Source organism: Equus quagga, chromosome 7, assembly GCF_021613505.1.
Source record: "Equus quagga isolate Etosha38 chromosome 7, UCLA_HA_Equagga_1.0, whole genome shotgun sequence".
Lineage (NCBI taxonomy): Eukaryota > Metazoa > Chordata > Mammalia > Perissodactyla > Equidae > Equus > Equus quagga.
The window spans coordinates 36,247,170-36,272,199 of record NC_060273.1 but is presented as its reverse complement, the minus strand read 5'-3'; the positions used below and the strand labels follow the sequence as shown (position 1 = coordinate 36,272,199).

At 38.7% G+C, this 25,030-nt stretch overlaps 1 protein-coding gene across 1 annotated transcript in view; it reads right to left on the bottom strand.

Moving 5' to 3' along the window:
* Nucleotides 1-11,689: 11,689 nt before the first annotated feature.
* Nucleotides 11,690-25,030, bottom strand: part of LOC124242225 (cytochrome P450 3A12-like) — a 33,090-nt gene continuing 19,749 nt past the window's right edge. The window contains exons 8-13 of the mRNA XM_046667030.1: nucleotides 23,675-23,802; nucleotides 22,541-22,607; nucleotides 18,763-18,923; nucleotides 16,106-16,332; nucleotides 14,406-14,568; nucleotides 11,690-12,243 (exon numbers count right to left, since the gene is read on the bottom strand). Coding sequence (XP_046522986.1) covers nucleotides 12,148-12,243; nucleotides 14,406-14,568; nucleotides 16,106-16,332; nucleotides 18,763-18,923; nucleotides 22,541-22,607; nucleotides 23,675-23,802 — 842 coding nt within the window. The 3' untranslated portion in view covers nucleotides 11,690-12,147. The remainder of the gene's footprint in view (nucleotides 12,244-14,405; nucleotides 14,569-16,105; nucleotides 16,333-18,762; nucleotides 18,924-22,540; nucleotides 22,608-23,674; nucleotides 23,803-25,030) is intronic.

Below are 25,030 nucleotides of genomic sequence, written 5' to 3'. Positions count from 1 at the left end.
GGCTAGTTCTTTATATATTTTGGATATTGACCCTTTATCAGATATTTGATTTGCAGATATCTTCTCTCAATTGTTAGGTTATATTTTCATTTTGTTGATGAATTCCCTTGTTGTGCATAAGCATTTTAGGTTGATATAGTCCCATTTGTTTACTTTTTCTGTTGTTTCCCTTGCCTGGTCAGATATGGTATTTGTAAATATGCTGCTAAGATTGATGTCAAAGAGCTTCCTACCTATATTTTCTTCTAGATGTTTTATGGTTTCAGGGCTTACATTCAAGTAGTTAATCCATTTTGATTTGATTTCTGTGCATTGCATAAGGTAATAGTCTACTTTCATTCTTTGGCATGTGAGTGGCAGGTTTTCCCAACACCATTTATTGAAGAGATTTTTTTTCTCCATCGTATGTTCTTGGCTTCCTTGTAGAAAAATTAGCTGTCCATAGATGTGTGGGTTTATTTCTGGGCTCTCAATTCTTTTCCATTGATCTCTGAGTCTGTTTTCATACCAGTATCATGCTGTTTGGTTACTATAGATGTGTGGTATATTTTGAAAACAGGGAATGTGACACCTCCACATTTTATCTTTTTCCTCAGGATTGCTTTGACTATTTGGGGTCTTTTGTAGTTCAATAAAATTTTAGGATTCTTGGTTCTATTTCTGTGAAAAATGTCATTGAAACATTGAAATGGATTGTATTGAATCTGTAGACAGCTTTAGGAAGTATGGACATTTTAAGTGTCCAATTCTTCCAATCCAAGAGCATGGAATATCTTTCCATTTCTTTGCGTCTTCTTCCATGTCTTTCAATAATGCATGATAGTTTTTAGTGTATAGGTCTTTCACCTCTTTATGTAAAGTTATTCCTGGATATTTTACTCTTTTGTTGGAATGGTAGATGGGATTGTATTCTTAATTTTTCTTTCTGCTACTTCGCTGTTAGTGTATAGAAGTGGAACTGATTTTTGTATATTGGCTTATACACAACAACTTGACTGTATTCATCTATTATTTGTAACAGTTTTGGGGTGGATTCTTTAGGGTTTTCTATATATAAAATCATGTCAAATGCAAATAGTGATCCTTTCACTTCTTTTCCAGTTTAGATTCCTTTTATTTCTTTTTCTTGCCTGGTTTCTCTGGCAAGGACTTCCAATACTATGTTAAATAAGAGTGGTGAAAGTGGACAATCTTCTCTGGTTCCTATTCTTAAAGGGATAGCTTTCAGTTTTTCTCTGTTGAGTGTGATGATATTAGCTGTGGATTTGTCATACATGGCCCTTATTATGTTGAGGCACTTTCCTTCTATTCATTTTATTGAGAGTTTCTATCATAAGTGTATGCTGTTTCTTGTCAAATGCCTTCTCTGCATCTATTGAGATGATCATGTGATTTTTATTGTCCATTTCGTTAATGTGGTATATCACATGATTGATCTTCAGATATTGGACCATCCCTGCACCCCTGGAATAAATCGCACTTGATCATGGTGTATTATCTTTTTAATGTATTATTGTGCTCAATTTGTTAGTGTTTTGTTGAGGATTTTTGCATTGATGTTCTTCAATGATATTGGCCTGTAATTTTCTTTTTTGTTGTTGTTGTCCTTGTCTGGTTTTGGTATCAGGGTAATGTTGGCCTCAGAGAATGAGTTAGGAAGCTTCCTTTCCTCTTCAATTTTTTTGGAAGAATTTGGGAAGCATGGGTATTAAGTCTTCTTTAAATGTTTGGTAGAATTCTTTAGGAAAGCCATCTGGTCATGGACCTTTATTTTGGTGGGGGGAGGTTGATAAATGTTTTGATCTCCTTGCTGGTGATTTGACTATCCAACTTCTCTATTTCTTCTTGATTCAGTTTTTGAAGGTTGTATGATTCTAAGAATTTATCCATTTCTTCTAGATTATCCAATTTGTTAGCATATAGCTTTTTGTTGTATTCTCTTACACTCTTTTATATTTCTGAAGTGTCCATTATAATTTATCCTCTTTCGTTTCTGATTCTATTTATTTGAGCCTTATCTCTTTTTTTCTTGGTGAGTTTGGCCAAAGCTTTGTCAATTTAGTGTGTCTTTTCAAAGAACCACCTCTTAGTATGATTGATTTTTACTATTTTTTTTTAGTCTCTATTTCACTTATTTCTGCTCTGATTTTTATTATTTCCTTTGTTCTACCAATTTTGAGCCCATTTTTTTCTTCTTTTTCTCGTTCTCTTAGATGCACTGTTAGATTGTTTATTTGAGATTTTTCTTGTTTGTTGAGATAGGTCTGTGTTGCTATACAATTCCCACTTAGAACTGCTTTTGCTGTGTCCCATAAAGTTTGGTGTGTTGAATATCAATTTTCATTTGTCTTCAGGTATTTTTAATTTCTCCTTTGATTTCCTCATTGACCCAATCGTTGTCCAGTAGCATTTTGTTTAATGTCTACATATTTGTGGATTTTCCACTTTGATTCTTGTACTTGATTTCTAGTTTCGTACCTTTGCCATCACAAAAGATGCTTGGTATTATTTCAATCTTCTTAGATTTACTGAGACTTGTTTTGTGACCTAAAATGCCACAAAATTCTCCTGGAGAATGTTCCATGTGAATTCATAAAGAATGTGTACTCTGTGGATTGAGGATGGAATGTTCTGTATCTATCTGCCAAGGCCATCTTGTCAAGTGTGTCATTTGAGGCCAATGTTTCCCTATTGATCTTTTGTTTGGATGATCTATCCATTGGTGTAAGTGGAGTGTTAAAATCCCTACCAGTATTGTGTAAGTGTCTATTTCTCCTTTTATGTCTGTTAATAATTGCTTTGTATATTTAGGTGTTCCTATGTTGGGTGCATAGATGTTTACAAGTGTTATATCCTCTTGTTGGATTTTTCCCTTCATTATTATGTAGTGCCCTTCTTTGTCTCTTGTTATTGCTTTTATTTTAAAGTCTATTTTGTCTGATATATGTATTGCTATCTCAGTTTTCTTTTCATTGTCATTTGCGTGGAGTATCTTTTTCCATCCTTTCGCTTTCAGTTTGTGAGTAACTGTAGGTCTGAAGTGTGTCTCTTGCATGCAGCATATATACGGGTCTTTTTTTTTTATCCAGGCAGCCACCCTATGCCTTTTGATTGGAGCATTTAGCCCATGGACATTTAAAGTAGCTATTGATAAGTATGTGCTTCTTGCCATTTATTCTTATTTTTCTTCTGGGTGTTTTAGTAGTTCTTCTCTGTTCCTTTCTTCTTCTCTTGCTCTCATCCCTTGTGGTTTGATGTCTTTCTTTAGTGTTCTGTTTGGGTTCCTTTCTCTTAATTTTTGTGTATTTATTATAGATTTCTGGTTTGTGATTAGCATGATGCTCATCTGTAATAACCTACATATAGAGCAATCTATATTAAGTTGATGGTCTCTTTAGTTTGACCTCTTGTTAAAAGCCCTACTTTTTTTTACTCTCCTCCCTCTACATTTTGTGTATTTGATATCATATTCAATCTCTTTTTTTGAGTATCTGTTACCCTCTTATCACGGAAATAGACACTTTTAGTACTTTTGTTTTTTGACCTTCATAGGAGGTTGATCTGCTACCTTTACTGTATATTTGTCTTTACCATTTATTTTATTTTATTTTATTTATTTTTGGTAATTTTCTTATTCATATTTGTGGCCTTTTCCTTTCTCCTTAAATAAGCCCGTTTAACATTCCTTGTCAGCCTGGTTTATTAGTGATAAACTCTTTAGTTTTTGCTTGTCTGGAAAATTCTTTATCTCTCCTTGCATGCTGAATGATAACCTTGCCAGGTAGAGTATTCCTGACTGCAGATTTTCCATTTCAGCACTTTAAATATATATATCATGCCACTCCCTTCTAGCCTATAACGTTTCTGCTCAGAAGTCACCTGATAGCCTTTGGGGTTTCCTCTGCATGTAACTTGTTGCCTTTCTCTTGCAGCTTTTAGGTTTCTATCTTTATCTTTAATTCTTGACATCTTAATTATAATGTGTCTTGGTGTGAGCCTCTTTGGGTTCATCTTGTTTGGTACTTTCTGTGCTTCCTGTACCTGAATGTCTGTTTCCTTCTTTAGGTTGGGAAAATTTTCAGCTACTATTTCTTAAAATAGATTCTCTGACTCTTTGTCTCCCTCTTCTCCTTCAGGGACACCTGTAATAGGGGAAAAACTATGCTTGACATTGTCCCAGAGCCCCTTAGACTGTCCTTGTCCTTCTTAATCATTTTTTATTTCATCTGTTCAGCTTGGGTGATTTCCTCCAGTCTTTCATACAGTTCACTGATCTGTTCCTCTGTGTCATCTACTCTGCTATTGACGATTCCTTCTAGTGAATTTTCCTCTTCAATTATTGTCTTCTTCAGTTCTGATTCATTATTTTTTATATCTTCCAATTCTTTGCTGAAGTTCTCACTGTGTTCCTGTGTTTTTCTCCGAAGATTGGTAAGCATCTTTATGACTATTAGTTTGTGGTCTTTATTAAGTGGGTTGTTTATTGTTTTATTCAGTTCTTTTTCTGAGGATTTTTCCTAGTCCTTTATTCACAACATATTCCTTTGTCTCCTCATTTTGCCTACTTCTCTGTGCTCATTTATATGTATTAGGTAAATCAGCTACATCTCCTGATCTTGGAGAAGTGGCCTTATATAAGAGATGCCTTGTGAGGCCCAGTAGTGTGCTTCCATTTCATCACCAGTTTAAAATATTCCAGGAGTGTCTTCTGAGTTGGCTGTGTGTGTCCTTCTGTTGTGCCAGGTTTGCTCTTACTGCAGGTGCAAAGGAAGGCTAAGCTTTCCCTCTGCCTGGCTAGTGGTAAGGCTCAAGTGCATGTTGCTATTACAGTCTCTTTACTTACTTTATTCAGTGGGGAGAGCCCCAGAACAGTTGGTTGCAATGTCTATAGCACCTATCTGCTGCTCTTTTGCTCTTAAGTGAGTAGGCCCCCACGGAAACTGGTTGCTAGGCTCAGGGACTCACAACTGCTGTAGGACTCTAGCCTGGGAGTCTACTGTCAGCTCTTTCAGGAGTTTTTGGTGGACTCAGCCCCAGATGTGGCAGCACACAATTGTTTCAGGCTTTGGACATGGGACAGATCCTCTATGTGGCTGCTTGAGAAGCACAAGTCTGAGGCAGCTGACAAGCCCCACTGCCCACAGATCCCACACACCCCACCGACACAGTCCTGTCCTGTGTGCATGCCCTGCCCTGCTGCAGCAGACCTGCTAGCCCTGCTGCAGAGGTCCCACACACCCCACGTATGTGGGCCAACAAATTGCCTGAGGGCTTGCTGGTGGGTAGGGCCAGTCCCCAGGGCTACTGCCTGTCTTAGCTAAACTGGGTTAAATCCATACTCTAGTGGTTGAGGCAAGCCCCTGTGCTAACAGTCCAAGGGAAAAACTTCAATGGCATTTGCCAGCATCTATGTAACCATGCCTGTAGAGGTCACAATGGCTGCTGCCAAGGTCTCAGATCCCTGGAGAGTGGTCAGAGCAGACTCCTGCCTCTCTGAGATGCACCCAGAGCTTATCAGGTGATTCTCTTTCACCAAAGGACTGTGCACCTCTCTTGTGATTTTGTTTTGCCTTCTGGAATGGGTGAATTTGCGTGTGGGCCCTTTAAGAGCAGGCTTTTCTTTCTCTTATGTTCAATACCCCTTTTGAAGGATATTCCCCATTGTTGTTAATAGCCAGCAAAGCCAGGTAATATGACACTCATCTCAGTTGTGCTGAGTTCAAAAGCTGCTTATTATAGCAAAGTTCTCCTGCTCAGATTCCCAATTACTTCAGGAAAAACTTTGTACCCTAAGATTGCCCTCAGCCATGACTAGAATGTGTTTGTTTCCTCTCCGTAAAGATATTTCTACCTCTTCCACCTCACTCAGAGTTCTCCCTTGTTGTGAGGGTCCTTTAAAACCAGTTTCCAGTACTCTTTCAGGCGTCATTATTCCAAGGGTAGTTGTAAATTTGTTGTGTCCATGGGAGGAGGTGAGTTCAGAGTCCTCCTACACTGCAGTCTTCCCAAAAAACCATGTAGAGCTCCTTTAGAAATGATATCATCTGGAGGGATAAAGTAAGACTTACATACGTAGGCATACATAGACACAACAGACACGTTTAAAAAATTTAGCCATGTCTCAGGCACAAAATTCAAAAGAATAATTGAATCTAAATTGCTTCTTGGAAGATGGACTTACCCAGATGGCTAAAGATTTTTACTAAAGATTCTTTTCTTTTTGCCATAAGGATCCTCTTTAGAGCCATTTTTGAAGGCCTTTTTCCATTTTAGAAGCTTGTGCATGTTAATCAAAGAATACATTCCATTGTCTCTGAGAGGTTTTGAATCCTCCCTTTTGAGGGTGAGCCTTAAGGTGGAGATATCTGAAACAAAATCTCCCCAGAATAGCCATTATAATTTCAAATTACCTCAAAAGTTTATCCATTTACACCTGCTTAGTTTTAGATAAGGAATTTGGGGTACTTGAAATATGGGAGCTCAGTGAGAGAGGAGAGATGAGCAGCAGATTTGGTTTCATTTTGCTCCAGTGGTTGCTGGTGCAGCTGATATCATCCAATCTGGCTTGTTTCTTACTTAATTATTTCCTTTTAAAGAGGCAATGATGGTTTCCGATTATGTTTAGAAGCCTTAAAAAATTAAGACAGGCTTCCCAGTGCCTTTGAGATGTGCAATATCCTCTCTTTTCCAACTGAGTGCACAAATAAACCAACGTGGGGATATCAAGTGAGCCCCATTGTGGCCAAAGCAATTTTAGATCATCTCTAGTAATCTGGAGGCATGTGACAAGGAACTTGCAAGTGTTCAGTCCATAATTTTTGTACAGAAAGGTCATAGGAGTGGTGACAGGCAGTTGGCCACCTGCTGCCTCTTTAGAACAAGCTTTAGAACAAAAGGTACCCTCCCTGAATGGAGAAACATCCCTGAATGGAGAAACCTCCTTTTAAGCCAGCTGAACCTTAAAGAAACCCAAAATTGAAAAATTCTCCTCCTTAAAGAAACCAGAAATTGAAGGATTCCCCTCCTGAGGGATTCCTCTCCTTAAAGACACCTCTAGGCCTCTATCAAAGCATGAGAGGTTGAGGATGTGACAGGGCCTTGCCTTGATCACACCTGAGTCCATCTGAGATGTACAGGAGCAGACAAGTGGCTGTAGACATGAAGATACGCAGTGTCTAGCCATCCCCAGAAAGCAATCAGGTGGAAGCTTCACATTCCATCCTCATCACCAGCAATTTCAACTCAAATGAGCAGTTTTATGAGACAAAGATAAAGTTTTAAAGAAAAGAGACACTTTATTGAAGAGGTTTGCAAACTAGGAAGTACACGTCAACCAGCAAGCTGATGGGTGAACCCCCTCAGTCTAGGGTGGCTGGATTTTTACAGAAAAAAGAAATTGCAGGGTATGCAGGGCTAAGTCTGAGTCCAATTCTCATTGTTCACCCTGTCGGGACAGTTTTTCTTGTGCCCAGGGCTTTCCAAATGTTTTAACTGCAGGAGAAAACTACCACATTGTTCTCTGGCCATCTGGAGACAGTCAAGGTTAAAATGAAATGTTCTATTTCTGCACATAGTTCAGCCTTGAGGTGGTCATGGTAATGATCACATTGACTCTGGCTTTGTACATATCTATTTCTTATATCATGACTCCAAGTGTCACTCCGGCTTGTACCCTGGCACTCAGTTGTCCCATTAACCCACTGCTGCTTCCAGTGATTCACAGTAACTTAAAGGTTTATTACTTTCTTCAGTTTCCCTCAGTTATTTTCTTTCTTCTGGTTCCTGTACATCTTATCCTATCTGAAATAAAGGAGGGATGTTCCATTTATCTATTATGGCATAATAGACCGCCCCAAAAGAGGAAACAACAATGATCTTTTATTTTCCTCATGAATATGGAGTTGACTAGGCTCAGCTGGGCAGTTCTTGCTTGGGGTCTCCGATGTGATGATAGACAGGCTGGAGCTGGGGTCATCCTGAAAGCCTTCTTAACATGTCTGGGTTGGAAAGACTCAAACAGCTGAGTGCTGGATTCCTGGGTCTTTTAAGACATTTCTCTCTTTCTTGATAGATACACAGATGATAATAGATAGATAGATAGATAGATAGATAGATAGATAGATAGACAGATAGATAGATATAGAGGATAGATATAGATGGATAAATGTAGATATATGGTAGGTAAATAATTAGATATAGATGCATACAGATGTAGATAAATGGATGATAGAGAGATGGATAGAGGTATAGATAGATAAATGGGTAAATATAGATAGATGATTGACTGATATAGACAGATGGATAGATAGGTGATATATAGAATGATATATACATTCATAGAGACTTACATTGTTACACTCATAAGGACTTTTGTCATCTCAACCTAGATCCCATAGCAAGGACAATTCTTGGCCTAAAGAAGTGAATATGGAAGTTCAGATAACCAGCTGATGGCCTTCCAACCCAATATCGATAATCAAACACTCTGCAGAAGTTCTCATCCAGTCTGTGCAGGAGAGGAAGTGAATTGCTAAATTAACCAACATTGACTTGACAATTCCCCAGTCTTGCCTATCCTTGACCCCAAAGGGATAAACATGCTTCACCCTAGATTTTCGTGAATCCTGGACACTGCACAACCTGGATATGATCAGAGAGACTTGTCAGAACTCTGGGACAAGAAAAACAATTCTAAGGGAAGGCAGGAGAGGGCTCACATGAACACAGTGGGAGAGTTTCCCTAGAGTCACTGCAGCAGATCTTCCTCAACGTTGCCCACACTTAGCTGTGATGACAAAGGCACTCCTAGAATGTGGATATTTATATTGTTCTTTGGAAATTATTGAACAGCATCAGCTGAGACACCAAAGATCTCATACTTAAACCCCCATGGGAGATGTATGCAATTATTTTCTAAAGAGGTAGATGAAGCTTGAGTTGATAATGCTGGATTCCAAATTTCAAAAGGAAATTTGGCCTCCTGATGACTGAGGATAATATGTTGATGGAAATAATAGCTGACGTTTATTAAGTGCTCACCGTGTCCTCAGGGAACTGTGTCCTAAATACTTCATACACATCATCTGATTCCAGCGTAACTTGAGAAAGCTGCTGGCATTATCCCCCTATTTTGCAGATGGGGACTCTGAGGCACCAAGAATTAAGGTATGAAGGTGTTAAGTAACTTGCTCAAGGTCTCACTTATACGTGTCTATAGTGGAGGAAGGCACCAGATCCCTTTCACTGGGCTGCGCACCTATCCCCAAGTGCTGGGAGTGTTGGCTCTTTCTAGCTCACAGCTGCCCCATTCTCCAGAGTCTCTGGAGAATCACCCAGGGCCAAACTAAAGCCAATTCACTTGGGAGTTTAAGCATTTTCCCAAAAGCACTGATTGATCCAGACTCAGCCCTGGAAAGAGCCAGGATTCAACCCAGGAGCTCCAGCTTCAGATCCCCCATCTCTCAATCACTTTGTGGTGCTGCCTTCTTATGTTAAAACAAAACAAGTAAAATGAAGGTGAGAGAAGAGGACAGCTGTATAAGCCAAATGTGTTTCTCTGGCTCTTGCCCCTGCAAACAATCACAACTTGCTAAGGTCTTTTCACAGGACTATTTTCCTGAATCATCTCAGAGTAAATTGCAGACCTGGTATTTCATAAACCCCTGTATTTCCTGAAAACAAGGTTACTCTCCTACATTACCGCAATATGACCACTAAAGTTAGGAAGTTAACGCTGCCGCATTACTGTCATCAAACCCTCAGACTCCATTGAAACCCCACAGTTGTCCCAACAATGTGCTTTATAGCAGAAGGGCCCTGCCCATCTCTTCTGCTTAGATGTCACCTCTCTTTGGTTTCCTCTGGTCTGGAACATTCCTTAGTCTTTGGCTTTCATGACCTTTAGTCTTTGAAGATTACACCCCAGTTACAAACTAGAAGTAGAATATTCCTCAGTTTGGGTTTGTCTGATTTCTTTCAGGATTTCTTTCTGGTTTAGCTACTTGGCAAGACTATCACAGAGGTGATGCTGAGTTCTTCTCACTACGTTCCATCAGGTGACAATCAATTCACCCTGTTCCTGCTGATTCTTTCTCTCATCACTTGATTAAGGGGGTATCTGCCATGTTTCTCCACTGTGAATGTACACTTTCTCCCTGTAATTAATGAGAATTTTGAACAGCAGCACTTCGAAACTGTGTAAATATCCTCATCACATTGCAATGTATCCATTTATTTATATATATATGTGTGTGTGTATAAGTTGTGTTTTCCTATTTTATTCAATGGGTAATAATCTCTTACTATCCTTCTTTATTATGATGGTCAACTTGTCCCTGATTTCGCCAGTGGAAGCCCCTCAGGCTGGCTTCCATGTCCTGTTAACATGTCCTCACCACTGCTTAGCATTCTCTTGTATTCTAGCAGAAAAAGGTGTTCCAGGCTCATCTTGTACTTTCCCAAGTCCCGGCCCTGGAATAAGCCAATTTTCTAAGGAGCCCTGGTTCCTTTTAGCAGAAAATGGTATTTATAACCCAGGATATTGGCACCAGGTGCTCATTGCACTTAGGGCATCAGTCTAAGCCCAAACAGCAGAGAGAAGTAGGGAAGATATGTTTTTGTATCTACACACACACACACACACACACACACACACACACCTATCTGTCATGTATCTATCATCTATCTATATATAAAAGCATAAATTTACTTCCAGTTGCTGACACCACAGGGTTCATTCTGATTTTTCTGCCTTTCAGAATCAGAGACTCCCTTGTCCAACAGTGAAAAATATGGCTCCTATCATCCTTAATATGTTTAATTATTTGATCAACCCCCCTTTATGTGACGAATTCCTGCTCCATCACTTTCCACTCATGGATGCATGCCTCCTTACCCTACTTTGGTTCTCCACATCCTATTGAGGCTCTGACTTCTCTCTCCAGGCCCCCCTCTGTGTGGATCCCCTTCTCACTTTGCTTGGGCTCCCACACACATGTCAGACTACTCCTCCATGTGAGCACTCTCCCCATCCAACTCTATCTCTGAGTTGGAGCCACTGTGACCCCCCCCACTCGGCTCCCACCACCCAATGTGTGGCTGCCAACCATGCTGTGCCCCACCTACTGGCTTTAAGACTGAATTATCCAGGAAAGGAAAAGGAAGGAAGGGGAGAGGAGGAGATAGAAGGAAAGGGAAGGGGCAGAAAAGGAAAAGGAAAACCTTTGCACCTGCTGATACCAACTGAAACTGATGAGTATTTTTAGTCTTTCTGCTCAGTCAATTGACCTATCAACCATTTCTCATTTGATCTTCATTGTGTTAAGACAGTTGGGAGCTGAGGACAGAATACAAAGAGGTACAAGAAAACATGTTTCCCGCCTTCAGAAAAGTCAGCGCAGGTAAGATAAGAACAGTAAGTCAAAACTAATAATATAATAATCAGTGCCTCAGTTGAATGTTACAAACGATATGTGCTCCAAAAATGAGAGAATTGGACTATTAATACACTTTCTAAGCAACAGGAAAAATCACAGTGGATTAACTCTCACCTGTCTTAAATATTAAACGGGAGTTCTGAAAAGGGCCCCAGCCGAACAGTGATTGTGATGGTCAAAACCACTTAGTTGTTGGCTCACTGACTCAGTTCTATAGATCCCCCCTAATGTGCACTAAGGCATCAGATAACACTTTTGTAAAGAGATATTTATTGACTTTCCCAATGTATAATACTTCATGGAATATTCAAAATGAACATGTGATATAAATGTCACTACTACAATCAGCACAATAATTCTTGTTTTCTTTAAAGTTTGCGATACAATTGTTGAGAAACTTTTATTCTTGATCAGTGCTCAGGAAAAGTAGATGCAAGTAACTGGGGGTGGATGGAGCTCATCCTGTGAGAAACAGATAAGCTGAGTCCACATATCTGACACTTACTTTGTCCTCTCCTTTACACCACACAACATATAATATTCTACTTAGACAATGAGAAAGCTCAATGAATGTAAGAACCCCTAGGCATCCATCAAGTGCAGTAGGTTAAGACAATCTTTATTCTGGGTTTCATTCACAAAGTAATTTGAAGTCTTTTGTGTTCTGGGATACAGCTTCCTTGAAGAACAAAGCGGAAGTCTTTAGCGAAAATCAGGCTCCACTCATGGTCCCATCTCTCGACTCAACTTTCAGAACAATGGGTTTTTCCGGTCGAATAAGTCCTTGACTGACTAATTTCAGGGGAATCTGCAATAGTTAAACAGCCAAAGAGAACTGACTAACAAAGATCCAACAACAACAGCAGCGAATTAGACAAGATACCTTAAGGACAGTAATGCTTTACAAACATATAAAAACTACTTTGAGCATCATATATCCTTGATTCTTTATATTTATTCTATAAACTGTGTCAGATTGCATAGTCAAAATTTTAGCCATCCATTCATTCAACAAAATATCTATTGAAGACATATTCCACACCAGGCTGGACACAAAATCAAGTTGGCTTATGTTCCGTTTTGATTTAAATTTTAACTAAAATGGATAAACTTAGGCTTTATGGCAAATTATTTTGAAAAGCCAACAGAATTAACTTTGTGTATGTTCAAACTTGCTAGGTATCCTGAGTGCATATTACACTTCTTATTGTATGAACCATCCTCAAATTCTAAAGAGTCTAGTCACCTCTCCCAGTGAAACCCATCCAGTTTCATGATGGGAAGAGGTCTTTATGAAGCATTATGCCTGTCTTCTAACATCTCTTGGTTCCCATATAGTGCTGACGGTAAACTTCTGAAAATCTACAGCGTTTTGACTGATACATTTATCTCCATTCTCAGCCAGTCGCTTCATCAGGGTTGAGGGATGAGCAGGAAAGTAACTTTCTGAATTCAGTTAATCAAGGGCAAGCAAATTGTCGTGGAGAGTGAGAAGCGCCACCCTGTGGATGACTGGGAGCTTTCAGGGAGTGTCTGCTCTATCCTAACTGTACCAGACATCTGCTTTCTCTCGTGACTGATTCCCCTGTTCACACACTTACACCATTACTACAGAGCTGGCCTAAAGCCACAAATAAGATCAAAACCATCTGTATCCTCCTCTACCTGCATGGAGCCTACTTAAGAGGAAGAGCTGCATATTAAGTGCACAAGTCCTAGAAATAACCTTCTTATAGGGCCTTGCTTGATATGAATCAATGACTACTCTTCTTTATATTCTTCAGAAGACAGATTTGATTCCACGTCTTTCCATAAATGTAAAACCTTGTTATTTTATAATTTCAAATGGCATGCATATATATCCCCTGCAAACAGACACATACACAACATTCACATACACAAACGTCAGTTGTTAAAATTTTCAAATTAAAACTGTCTAAAAATTTTTATCCAAGAGCTCTAAATCAACTTCAAATCACTCCATATGCATTCACTGGATGACTACAAGTCATCCAAGTTTATGAAAGCAATGGAATGAGGTGGTAGAGTTAACAACAATCTTGAGTACAAAGAAAACACAGAGAACCAAACTGGATGATTTAATGACAAATTATTAAGTGATCTGACCAATGAGACCAGCCTGAAGAAACCAATAACAGAGCAGAGGAGAGAATGGGCTCTTTACTAGATGGGGAAGATGGTGGGGGTGGGGATAGAACCAGGATTTGAAGAATGAGAACATAATGAGGAGGAAGGTGGGAAGAACATTCATAGAGTTATTATTAAGGTGGGAAAGGAGTCCAGCTTGACTGGAGCAGAGCTATTGGAAGGTGAGGTCAAAGAAGCAGGATGGCTCTGGACTGTCGGAGTTCTTCACATCTGGCAAAATGCTTTCAATGGGAGATTCTCAACCTAGGCTGCACAGGAGATACAATGGGGGTGCTTCTAAGACACACTCTGGGCAAATTATTTTACAGTTTCTGAGATGTCCTAAGTATCAGAGTTTTTTTTAAAGCTCCATGGTTATTTCATTTTCAAGACAATGGTTGAAAACTACTGTCATGAAGCTTCAGTAAGTTCTGTTAGAGAAGAGCCTCCTTCGAAAGTCACAGCATGGTAATTATTGCACTTTCTGGCTGTGCACAACACTTCCTCTTCCTTCTAGTGGACTTGAAAGCAAAGTCAAAACTTTGCTCAACTTCAAAGAATTGGGCATAATCACAACACACTATCAGCATCGACTCTAGATTGCCTTTATAGTTGAGTCTTTAAAAAGCCACAGTCTCAGCATTCGAGAACAAAAGACCCCTAAATGTCACAGATGGCTCCAAATAGATTCTCTGGCCAATAGAATAAATTATTCTTTGAATAGAATACATTCTTTTATTTACATATGCGTATATATAGACCCTCTCAGTTGAAAAAAACCTCCCATAAATCATTATTCACGCAGAAAGTTCACTGTCTCACCTGCGTTTCTTTACAAGGTTTGAAGGAGAAGTTCTGCAGCACTCTGACAACCGCAAGTTTTATGTTTACGATAGCGAACCTCATGCCAATACAGTTTCGGGGTCCAGTTCCAAAGGGCAGGTATGTATAAGGATTTATGCTGTCCTTGTTCTTCTTACTGAACCTGGTTCCACAATAGTAGAGAAAAACAAGTTAATGAAATATAAAATCCACAGGAGTTACAGGATTGGGGTTTTCACTTAGCCCCTTCATCCTGTAGTACACAGAACACTTTTGTGCACTAGTCATTGACATCCTGCTATGGGTATTTTGCTGTGAGAATTGTAAACTATAGACCCTTTCCATTCTCCTTACCCTATAGGATCTTTCAGTCTTGTTGATGAGATAAGATGAATGCTATTTAAGAGAAAATTTATCTTTAAACACAAAAACTACATTCAGGGTGGTGGGATGTTCACACTCTGAAAAGCAAGTAAGAAATGAGAGTGATTGAAGGAAAAGTAGATTCTTGCTTCCACTCATACTTATGTTGGTCATGTGCTCATGGAGAAAGGAAGCACAGGAAATGCCTCCCATTCTTTAAATTGTTATTTTCCCTTCATTTCCTTTCGCTCTCCTCTCCTCCTCCCTTTCCCTCTCTTTCTCTCTCCCTCTCTTTCCCATAGAATAGCTTATGTCAGGTGATTTATATGGGCATATGAGGATACTCTACCATAGTACAATCACTAATTTCCTTGTCTAGCTGTTTCACTAAGCTATAAATTCCTTAAAAGTTAGATCTGTTTTATTCAAATTTGATTCTGCAATATTTGGTTATATGAAGAAAAAGGTGGATTTGGCAAAAGTGATAATGATATCGTGGTTATGCACTTTTTAAAGAGTCTTTGTATTTTGGAGAATATTCTGGACTATTTCAGATGACACATCTTAAAATAATATTGGATTCAGAAGAAGGGTAGCAGTGGTGTGTGGATGGGGCAGCTGACATAGGTTGACAATTTTTGGGCAAGCGTTGTTGGGCACGTATAGGTGCATGAAAACTATCCCATAGACTTGAGTCTAGGGACTATGCTTGTCTATATGTTGAATACACATATACTTGTGTATGTCGAAAATTCCCCTTAAAAAATTCCATAGAGGAATGGCACTAACGTTTTAAAAAATGGAATGTGGGAACATTGGTGGTAATAGCAGAGAGTTGAAGAGAGCAGCACAGAAAAAGATACAGGAAACAAAAGTCCATATTCCTAAAATCAGATAACCATCCAGTAAATAATGGTATACACATACAATCACACTCACAAGTATATATAGTGTAACATTAGATGTTGTTTATAGTTTACTGTTACATAAAGTAAGCAGTTCAGAGTCTGATAAAACATAATTCCAATATAACTTTTAAAACTCTATATACGCATAAAACCATGTCCATAAAGACATATATCACATTATTAATGAGGCCTATCTTAAGGTATGGGGACTCCGGACAGCTATAATTTCTTTTTTCTAGTCTACAGTTTGTAAAATTTTGACAACAAATAATAATCACTCTTGTAATAAGAGAAAAAACTTTCAAAAATAAAATGATGTACAAACAAGTGATTGTAGAATCACACACTTGTCATCTATACTAAAAGATGTCAGTATATGCTTGAACCAGCCTGAATCAGGGTGAGTCCTCTTCCCCAGGTGCTCTGTACCTTTCAGGACGGAACTCCTCAGGTTCCGACCAGAACTCTGGGTGTTGGTGAAGAACAAAGATTGGCATCATCACTGTTGTCCCTTTGGGAATGAACACCCCATTGATTTCCACATCTTTCTTACAGACCCTCTCAAGTCTATCAGCAATTGGGAATAATCTGAGAGTTTCATTCAACACCACATCAAGATATTCCATCTGTACCAGGGCATCATAGGTAGGAGGTGCCTGGAAGAAAGAAACAGATTTTGATAAACAGAGACTTGGGATCAATTTTCCACTCAGCCTATGCAGGACTATTGAAATGTTGAGTACAAAAGAAATAATTTATTTTGGTAAAGGACCTTAGAAGTTACAGATATTTTAACATGTGTCATGTTCTTTGACTTCCTCGATGGCTCACTGTGATGCATAGAGTATCTATGGCTATGGGACACTGTTGGGACAATCTTCTAAACAGGGCCTTAAATCTCTCACATTACCATGTAGTGGTTTTTCTTTCTCACCTGAACAAATGTGACTAATAGCATATGACCCTTACTCTTAAGTGAAATATCCCAAAGTCACTGTTTCCTTTAAAAGAAGAGGCCACAAATCTCTACTAAGGAAAGAGAAAGTGTGAAAGAGCAAATATCCCTATTCAACACAAAGGTTATTTAGTTGACAAATCCTACTTGCTAACTTCTTAGGTTATATATGTAAAAGACTTGGAGAAAAACACTGTTATATAAAAGCTCTATAAATAACATGGGGAGAAGCTAATACCTTTCTAAACCAAATTTGACAAAAGAAGGATAAGATTGGATGCTAGCAGGACACACAATTTCATTTATATGGAAAGATTTAAGAGGATCTCTTCTCACTCTCAGCCCCACCCTCTGTTGCTGAAACAGTGTCCTAGTTGTAGCTTCAGGATCTGACTGTAAGCTCTGAGGGTCTAAAAACGCCACTCCAGCCACAGAGGCCAGGTCTCTTCACACCACAAAGAATTCCAGTTTTCGCAGAGATGTGAAAACTCTGTGGACAATATGTGGCTATCACCTGGTGTTATATTTCAGAGGCAATATTGTAGAGGTTAAGAGTTTGGCTCAGGAGCCAGATATCCTGGCTCATAGCTTGGCTTCTTCAGAGCTTGTTGTATGACTAGCATATGAAAGTTATGTCATCTTGCTGTTGCTCAGTTTCTGATATGTTACTTGGAGGTAAATAGATTAGACATTCAATAGGGTTGTGTGTCAGAGATATTCAATGCTCACCCAACATCCATGTAGTCCCTCACATTTCTCAGCCCACTTGAACTTAGGGGAAACCAGCAATGCCAATGGGCTGTGAGCTGAGGTGAAGCATGTCAGTTCGGGGACAAAACATTTGAAAAGCTATGAGCAACACTACAGTCTTGATCTCCAGCCAACACAAAGACCTTATGTTCCAGATAATCAACTATAGGAAGGTGGATCCTTACAGCCCATATCCCCAAGCAATTATGTGGAGCAGAGACTCCCACTCCCATCCTCCACTAAAATCCTTTCGGCATCTAAATATGAGTTAGAAGTAAATCTTTGTTATGTAAAGCCACTGAGATTGACGACTAATCTGTTACTGAGGCATAACCTAGACTATCCTAACACAGAATTTTATGAAGATTAAACTCATGGATAAACAGAAAAAATTTAGAACAGACATATATAGTAAGAAGCAAACGTTAGCTATTAGTATTGTTGATGCCTTGTAATTATTATTATAAAAAAAGGGAGACACAATGCTTAGCTAGCCTCTGCCCCTAAGTGACCTTTTCCTCAGATTGCAATCAAAAGAATCACAATATGGGCTTTACCAGGGAATATAGATAATCTCTAATTTAGATAGGTCTCCTTACCTTATACATGAAGGACCTATGACTCAGAAAGTTCATAAGACTTGTCCAAAGCCAAAGTTAGGACTCAAAGTCATGTCTTCCATTTCCTACCCTATGCTCTTTCCTGTACACCAGGGTTTTCCTGTCTGAAAAGTTTACCTAGGTTGGTAAATTACACTAATGGTCCCAACTCTCCACCCTTCCTGTGTTCATGCCTTTTGCTATCTAACTTTGTGGTGCCCTCTCTGATTCTTGGGTTGGCCATGTGGCTTGCATTAAACCAATGGAATGTTGGCTAAGTGTCTTGCAAGCACAGTTTTGAAAGGCATCCATAGGACTGGGCTTCATGCTCTTGTCCTTTACCATTGTCCTGAGAAGAACACACCCAGGCTCGCTTTCTGGACCATGAGAGATATATGGATCATGTGTGGAGCTTGGTCAGCCCAGTCAGCTTAGCCAAGGCCAGCCTAGATCATCCAACAGGCAGACCAAAGCAAGTCCAGCCAATATCAACGGAGATAACTTATTGTTAGATGCCACTGAGGTTTTGTGATTTTCATTTGGCATTATCACAGGAACAGATAACTGAAATGCCAGGGCTAGCACTTTTTTTCAAAGATCTTGTATGTCTCTGAGTAGCATACGTTATCCAGTTTTCTCCCTTTGTTTTTGTCTCTTCCTAAATAGCACAGGTAAAAGAACTGATTTTATGCTTTTTGAAAAACTTGTCCTAGGAAGTGGTGAGGAGACATTTTTGCTAAGACTTCATCTTCTCCCTCCCTCTCCAGGTACCATCCACTCACCTTATTGGGGAAAGTCGCATCAATCTCCTCCTGTAGCTTCTGCTGGACATCAGGGTGAGTGGCCAAAAGATACAGAAGGAAGGAAAGAGAAGTGCTAACAGGCTCATAGCCAGCAAAGATAAACGTAATAGATTGGGCCACAAGTTCTAGATCAGACAGAGCTAAAAGGAGAGGAAAGACGTTTTAGGTAAAGTACGTCAACATGACACAGCACAGTTTAGATGCCTTTTGCTATCTAACTTTGTGGTGCCCTCTCATTCTGATTCTTGGGTTGGCCATGTGGCTTGCTTTAAACCAATGGAATGTTGGCTAAGTGTCTTGCAAGCACAGTTTTGAAAGGCATCCATAGGACTGGGCTTCATGCTCTTGTCCTTTACCATTGTCCTGAGAAGAACACACCCAGGCTCACTTTCTGGACTATGATGGACTATGGATTCAGATGATGAGAAATACAAATGAAACTCCCAAATCCCTAGGGAAAAACAAGAAAATGAGTTCAGAGTCAAACTGGGAGTGGTTTGCCTTCTGATGTCTATCTTACAGAGCCAGAAAAAAAGGCAAAAATGATCTTAATCCTTTTCCTCAAGGTCTATACTATTCTTGGCCATCTCCTTCTGGTTATGCCACCCTTCCCACAAACTCAGCTGGGTAATTTAAAAAGTAACATTTCTATCTAACACAGTATTAATAGCATTGTCCTTTGGAGAATCCTATAAAAATACTTTACCCAAAACTATACAAGTAATATGGTTTAGTATTCTCCCCAAGGAAAAATTCAAATTATTCCAGCTAGAATATAGTTTGAAACTTTTTAAGAGAGTTTGCCATATCAAGACTTAATTTTAGAGAAAATTAAAGGATTTTTCATCTAATTATGTTTGAAGGAACTTAAGAGAATAATATGCACTACAGATAAACTCTTGCTACTCAAAATGTGGTCCATGGACCAGCAACATCAGCAGTATCTGGGAGTTTTTTAGAAATGCAGAATCTTAACTCCTACCCTAGAACTATCTAATCAAAGCTGAACTTTCATGAGATGTAGTGGTTTCTGTGCACAACATAGGTGGAACAGCATGGATTGCTATATGAGAAGCGTCAGGTAATGGAAGACCTGGAGCACAAGTCTTCAAGTGGAAGATCTCAGATATATACAGAAACTATGGGGACAGACAAAATGCTGGAAGTGTGGTGGTTGACCCTTGTCTGATCAATGGCATTAAAATAGCAGATGAAAGATTGGGTCAATAGAAAGACATTGGCCAGAATGAAATAAAAAACATAGGGGGCCAGCCCCGTGGCTGAGTAGTTAAATTCACACACTCGGTTCAGCAGCCCAGAGTTTTGCATGTTTGGATCCTGGACATGGACATGGCACCACTCATCAAGCCATGCTGAGGCGGCATCCCACATAACACAACCAGACGGACCTACAACTAGAATATACTACTTTGTATGGGGGCACCTTAGGGAGAAGAACAAAAAATAGGGTCCATTGAGAGTAACATCAATTCTCAATCAATAATGACCTGAATGTAATCTTCCTCACCACATGCTGTCCCTCATTGTTTACTTCATACTCAGGAAGCTACCCCATGATTCTAAGTTGGCATCCCCTTAGATTTTCTCCTGAAAGACATTGAGCACACTCAGATTTTAATCTATTTGATAAACACTAGATTAGGACATTTAGATATTCTGAGATTTGAAATAAACATGGTACCCATCCAAATCATGTAATTCACAGTTTAAAAGAATACAAAATGAGGAAAAGAAAGGTCTACAGAGTTCTGATTTCCCAATGATGATTTCTGTGATGCTATTGTGGGTAAATTCAACTGTCAAATTCTTTCCTCCAGTTAGCATGAACTTCATGATACTCAAGGTTTAGAGCTCTCCTGTCCAATATGTTAGCTACATGTAGCTCTTTGAATTTTAACTAATTAAATTTAAATATAACTTAAGCTTCAGTTCTTCAGTGACACTTGCCACATGTCAAGTGTTCAATAGCCACATGTGCCTAGTGGTTACTACATTGAACAGTGCAGATAAAGAGTATTTCCTTCATCACAGAAAGTGGTATTGGACTAGATAGATAGATAGTAGATAGATAGATGTAAATGTAGGCATAGATATAGATATATTTATAGTGGCGTGCTGGACTCAGATCATCCCTGTACTCCAGAACCAATTGTTAAATATTCAGGAATTTTGTGAGATGGCTGTAAAACCATTGGTAGCTTGAAATTAAACATATGGGAGTATTTATGTCATGGAAATAAACTATAAATCAGAAACTAATTTTTTTGAGAAATAGAGACATTTTCTTTACATCACTGGTTATGGGTAGTGATAGAAATATTTATGTTTATCAGTTCTGAGTGACTGTATTTGATGTGCTTAGCTTTGCCCACTGAGAGTTTCTAGAATCAAAGACACCTATAGTAACAGTGAGCTACTACAAATGACCAGCAATGAGAAAACACATTTTGGTTTCTAAATACTATTTCTCAATAAAAGGAACCAGAGCTCCTGAAGAAATGGTTGATTCCAGGGCTGGTCAGGGGAAATAGAAGAGAAACCTGGAATGTCTTGCAAGAGAAAGCAAGGAAGTGTTCAGAAAATGATAGCTGAAAAGGATACAGGATACTCAGTAGACTATAATCATGGATATATGTCGTTATACATTTGTCAAAACCCGTAGAATGTGTTATACCAAGAGTGAACACTAGTGTAGAATATGGACTTTGGGTGGTGGTAATGTGTCAGTGTTGGTTCATCGATAGTTACAAATGTACCACTCTAGTGAGGGACTTCGAGAGTGGAAGAAGCTGTGTGTGGCTGGGGCAGGAGATAAATGGGAAATCTCTGCACCTTCTGCTCAACTTTGCTGTGAATCTAAAGTTTCACTAAAATATAAAGTCTATTGAAAAAATAAAATTAAAAAAAGGAAGAAGAAAAAGAAGGATACAAGAGCCCACTTGAAAGGGCTTCCAGTGGACAAACCTGAGAGAATTTGAGCATAAAAATAAAGGATGATGTAAGTAAGAGATTAAATTAGTAACATATGAGATCATAAGGATATAAGTAAACAAATAAATAAATAAATTGGGAAGAATGGAAAGTTCTCCCTTACAAGGGAACATCAACTCATAAATGTAGAAGAAATAATGGAATGAGAAAGTCATTATTTTGCAACCATTGAAGTAGTAATGGTCTCAGTCAAAAACCATTCACATTGATAAAACTAGTTGGTGAAATTGAAGAGGAACTGAATGTTTACATGGTCTCAAAGGCTTCCCCCATAAGTTACTTATTAATTACATGGATAAAAATAAAACTTTTTCAGTAGATTAAGCTAGTGAATACAACTTTAATCCAGTGTCCAAGATAAGATCCCAACACTGTGGCAATGTGCTTCCTAAGGTGATAAAGCCTTGATGCAAATTTCCAGGAAGAGGTTCTGATTCACTGAGTCTGAATGAGGCCTGAAAACTGACAAGGAATCAAGCTCTCCAGAGGTTCTCATGTAGGTCATCCACAGACACTGACTAACTTCTAGGCAGGAAACACTTGTTTCTGTTTGCTCTTCAAGTTTTGAAAAGAGTTGTGAATGCATGCTCTAGAAAGTGCCTCTGGCTACATTTATATCTGAACATGTGTCTTTCTTAATTGGGCAGAAATTCTCATCTGTCTGGAAAACTTCCCTCATGTTTTTGGAACCACCACCACCCTCTGAGCCACCACACAGTGGCCCTCTGAAGCACTCCTTGGTTACCTTTAAGGTTGTCTATTTCTTTGGAATTTTGGGAGTTAATCATTAGCTGAAGAAAATCCACTCGTTGCTGGAAGCAGAAAGAGAAATTTCAATAAAATTCACTTTTGAAGTAAGAAATAAATTAGGAGTTCAGTATTTACCCTCTTCTCTGAGAATATAGCCCCTTTAACTCCAGAAAAGTGACTAGTATTGTCTCAACAAAATAACCCAGCTAAAAATGTGAGAGAGCAGATTATGTCCTCGAGAGGAATCCAGCCATCATGTCCAAGTACTTTTTGATCCTTGTTCTCTCTGATTTTTGGCTTCTCTGGCTTTTGACCACAGCTTCCTGGCCAAAGAGTTACCTGCTCCTCTTCCTGTCATGCCTGCCTGCTCAGGAGGAAGTCCCTGACTTCAATCATTTTTCTTTCCAGCTTTAATTCTTAATGAATGGCAACATAGATTAATCCTCTGATACATGTTGAGTTCATCAGGAGTTTTTCTGTAAATATCTTCAAGTGCTCCACCCTCCCAGAACTCTACACAATCTTCAGTGACATCCTGCTGTACTCAGCCCTGTCTCCCTGACCTGAAGACATCCTTGTGCTGGTCTCCAGACCTCATGAAGGCAAACTAGGGTCAGTCACCCTGCAGCCTCAATGCCCAGAGAAGACTCCTGCTCACTCCAGACTATTAGAGGGCTCAAAGTTAACATAGGCTATACTCCACAAGGTAGCCTCATGGGAACTTCCACTGAGTAATGTATCAAATGAAAGGCTTGATAGAAGTGATTTTTTGCTAATATAAGATCTGGGGAAATTATTATACCAGTAAAATAATTTTTAAAGAGTTACTTTTTTCCTTTCACAATTTATTGAATGGAAGTGGAAAAGTTTTTATCTCAACAATATTCATGCAGTAACATACATTTCTCAAGCTTATTATTAAATTTTAAACATTGTTCTCCAACTTATTTTCTTCCTCCCCAGCCTCCACCTTCCTCATTTTCCCCCAAATGTTAGAACTCTTCTGCTCTAAACCCTAGAGTTCTCTGCCTACCATTAAAAATTTATAGAGAAGTGTGCAAATCATATGTATACAGCTCAATAAACTATCAAAAATTGAACACTATCATGTAACCACCACCAGATTTACCTTTGCTTTATCTTTGAGACGACTTTCTTTCATCTTTTTTACAGATTTTATGAAGAAATCAGTAACACATTTTGGAAAAACAAAGATATTTAATGCTTCATAAACTGGGATAAGAAATGGAAAGAATACTGTAGGGAAAAGAAAAAAAAGCACAATTGAAATTGCAAAATTTACATGAAGCAATTGTAGTTTACTACACAGAATAGTAAAAGACACCAGGCTTCTCAACCAAGAATCATTCCCTCATTGACCTTTGCTTGGACTGCCAAGCCAAGGGCTGAGCAAGGGCAAGTCCACACATAGGCTCATCTTTAGAGGAGTGAGGTCAGTGACCCCTCCTGTATCTTTGGAGTGACAAAAGAAACAAGATTGCATTCCTTGACCTTTTAGCCTTTTATCTATTTGGATTGAAGTCTCTTTGGATAAACCAGACCATAGTCTGCTACTTTAATTAATCATACAGTTCAAGAAATTAGAGTCATGATAGAAATAACACATGATGTCTTTCAACCAGTATAAAATGAAACTAGAAATCAAAAACAGAAGGAAAACTGGGAAACTCATGACAAGTATGTCAAAATTAAATAATACACTCATAAATAACTAATAGGCCAGAAAAGAAATCAAAAGGGCAAATTTGAGATAATAAAAATGAAAACACAATATACCAAAACTTACAGGATGTAGCAAAAGCAGTGTTCAGAGAGAAATTTATGGTTATAAATATCTACATTTAGAAAAAACAAAAGTCTCAAATCAGCAATCTAACTTTCCACATTAACACACTGAAAAAAGAAGAGCAAATGAAACCTAAAGCAAGCAGAATAAAGGAAACAATAAAGTTAACAGCAGAAACTAATGAAACAGAATAAAGAGTAATAGAGAAAATCAATGAAAGTAACAGCTGATTCTTTGAAAAGAACTTTAGCTAGATTGACCAAGGAAAAAGGAGAGAAGATTCAACTTACCAGCATCACAAATGAAAGAGAGAACACTACTACTGATGTTAAAAAAAATACAAAGAACTATAAAGGAATACTATGAACAATTGTACGCCAATAAATTAGATAACTTAGATGAAATAGGCAATTTCCTAGAAAGAAACAAACTATAGGAACTGACTCAAAAGGAAAGAGACAATCTGTGGTGGTTAGTAGAGGGGAATGGGGCTGCGGGAAGGCAAAAGGGGTAAAGAGGCATATGTGCATGGTGATGGATGGCAACAACACTTTTGTGGTGAACACAATGCAGTCTATATAGAGGTCAAAATATAACGACGTACACTTGAAATTTATATGATGTTATAACCCTATGTGACCTCAATAAGTAAAAAGAAATAGATAATCTGAATAGAAC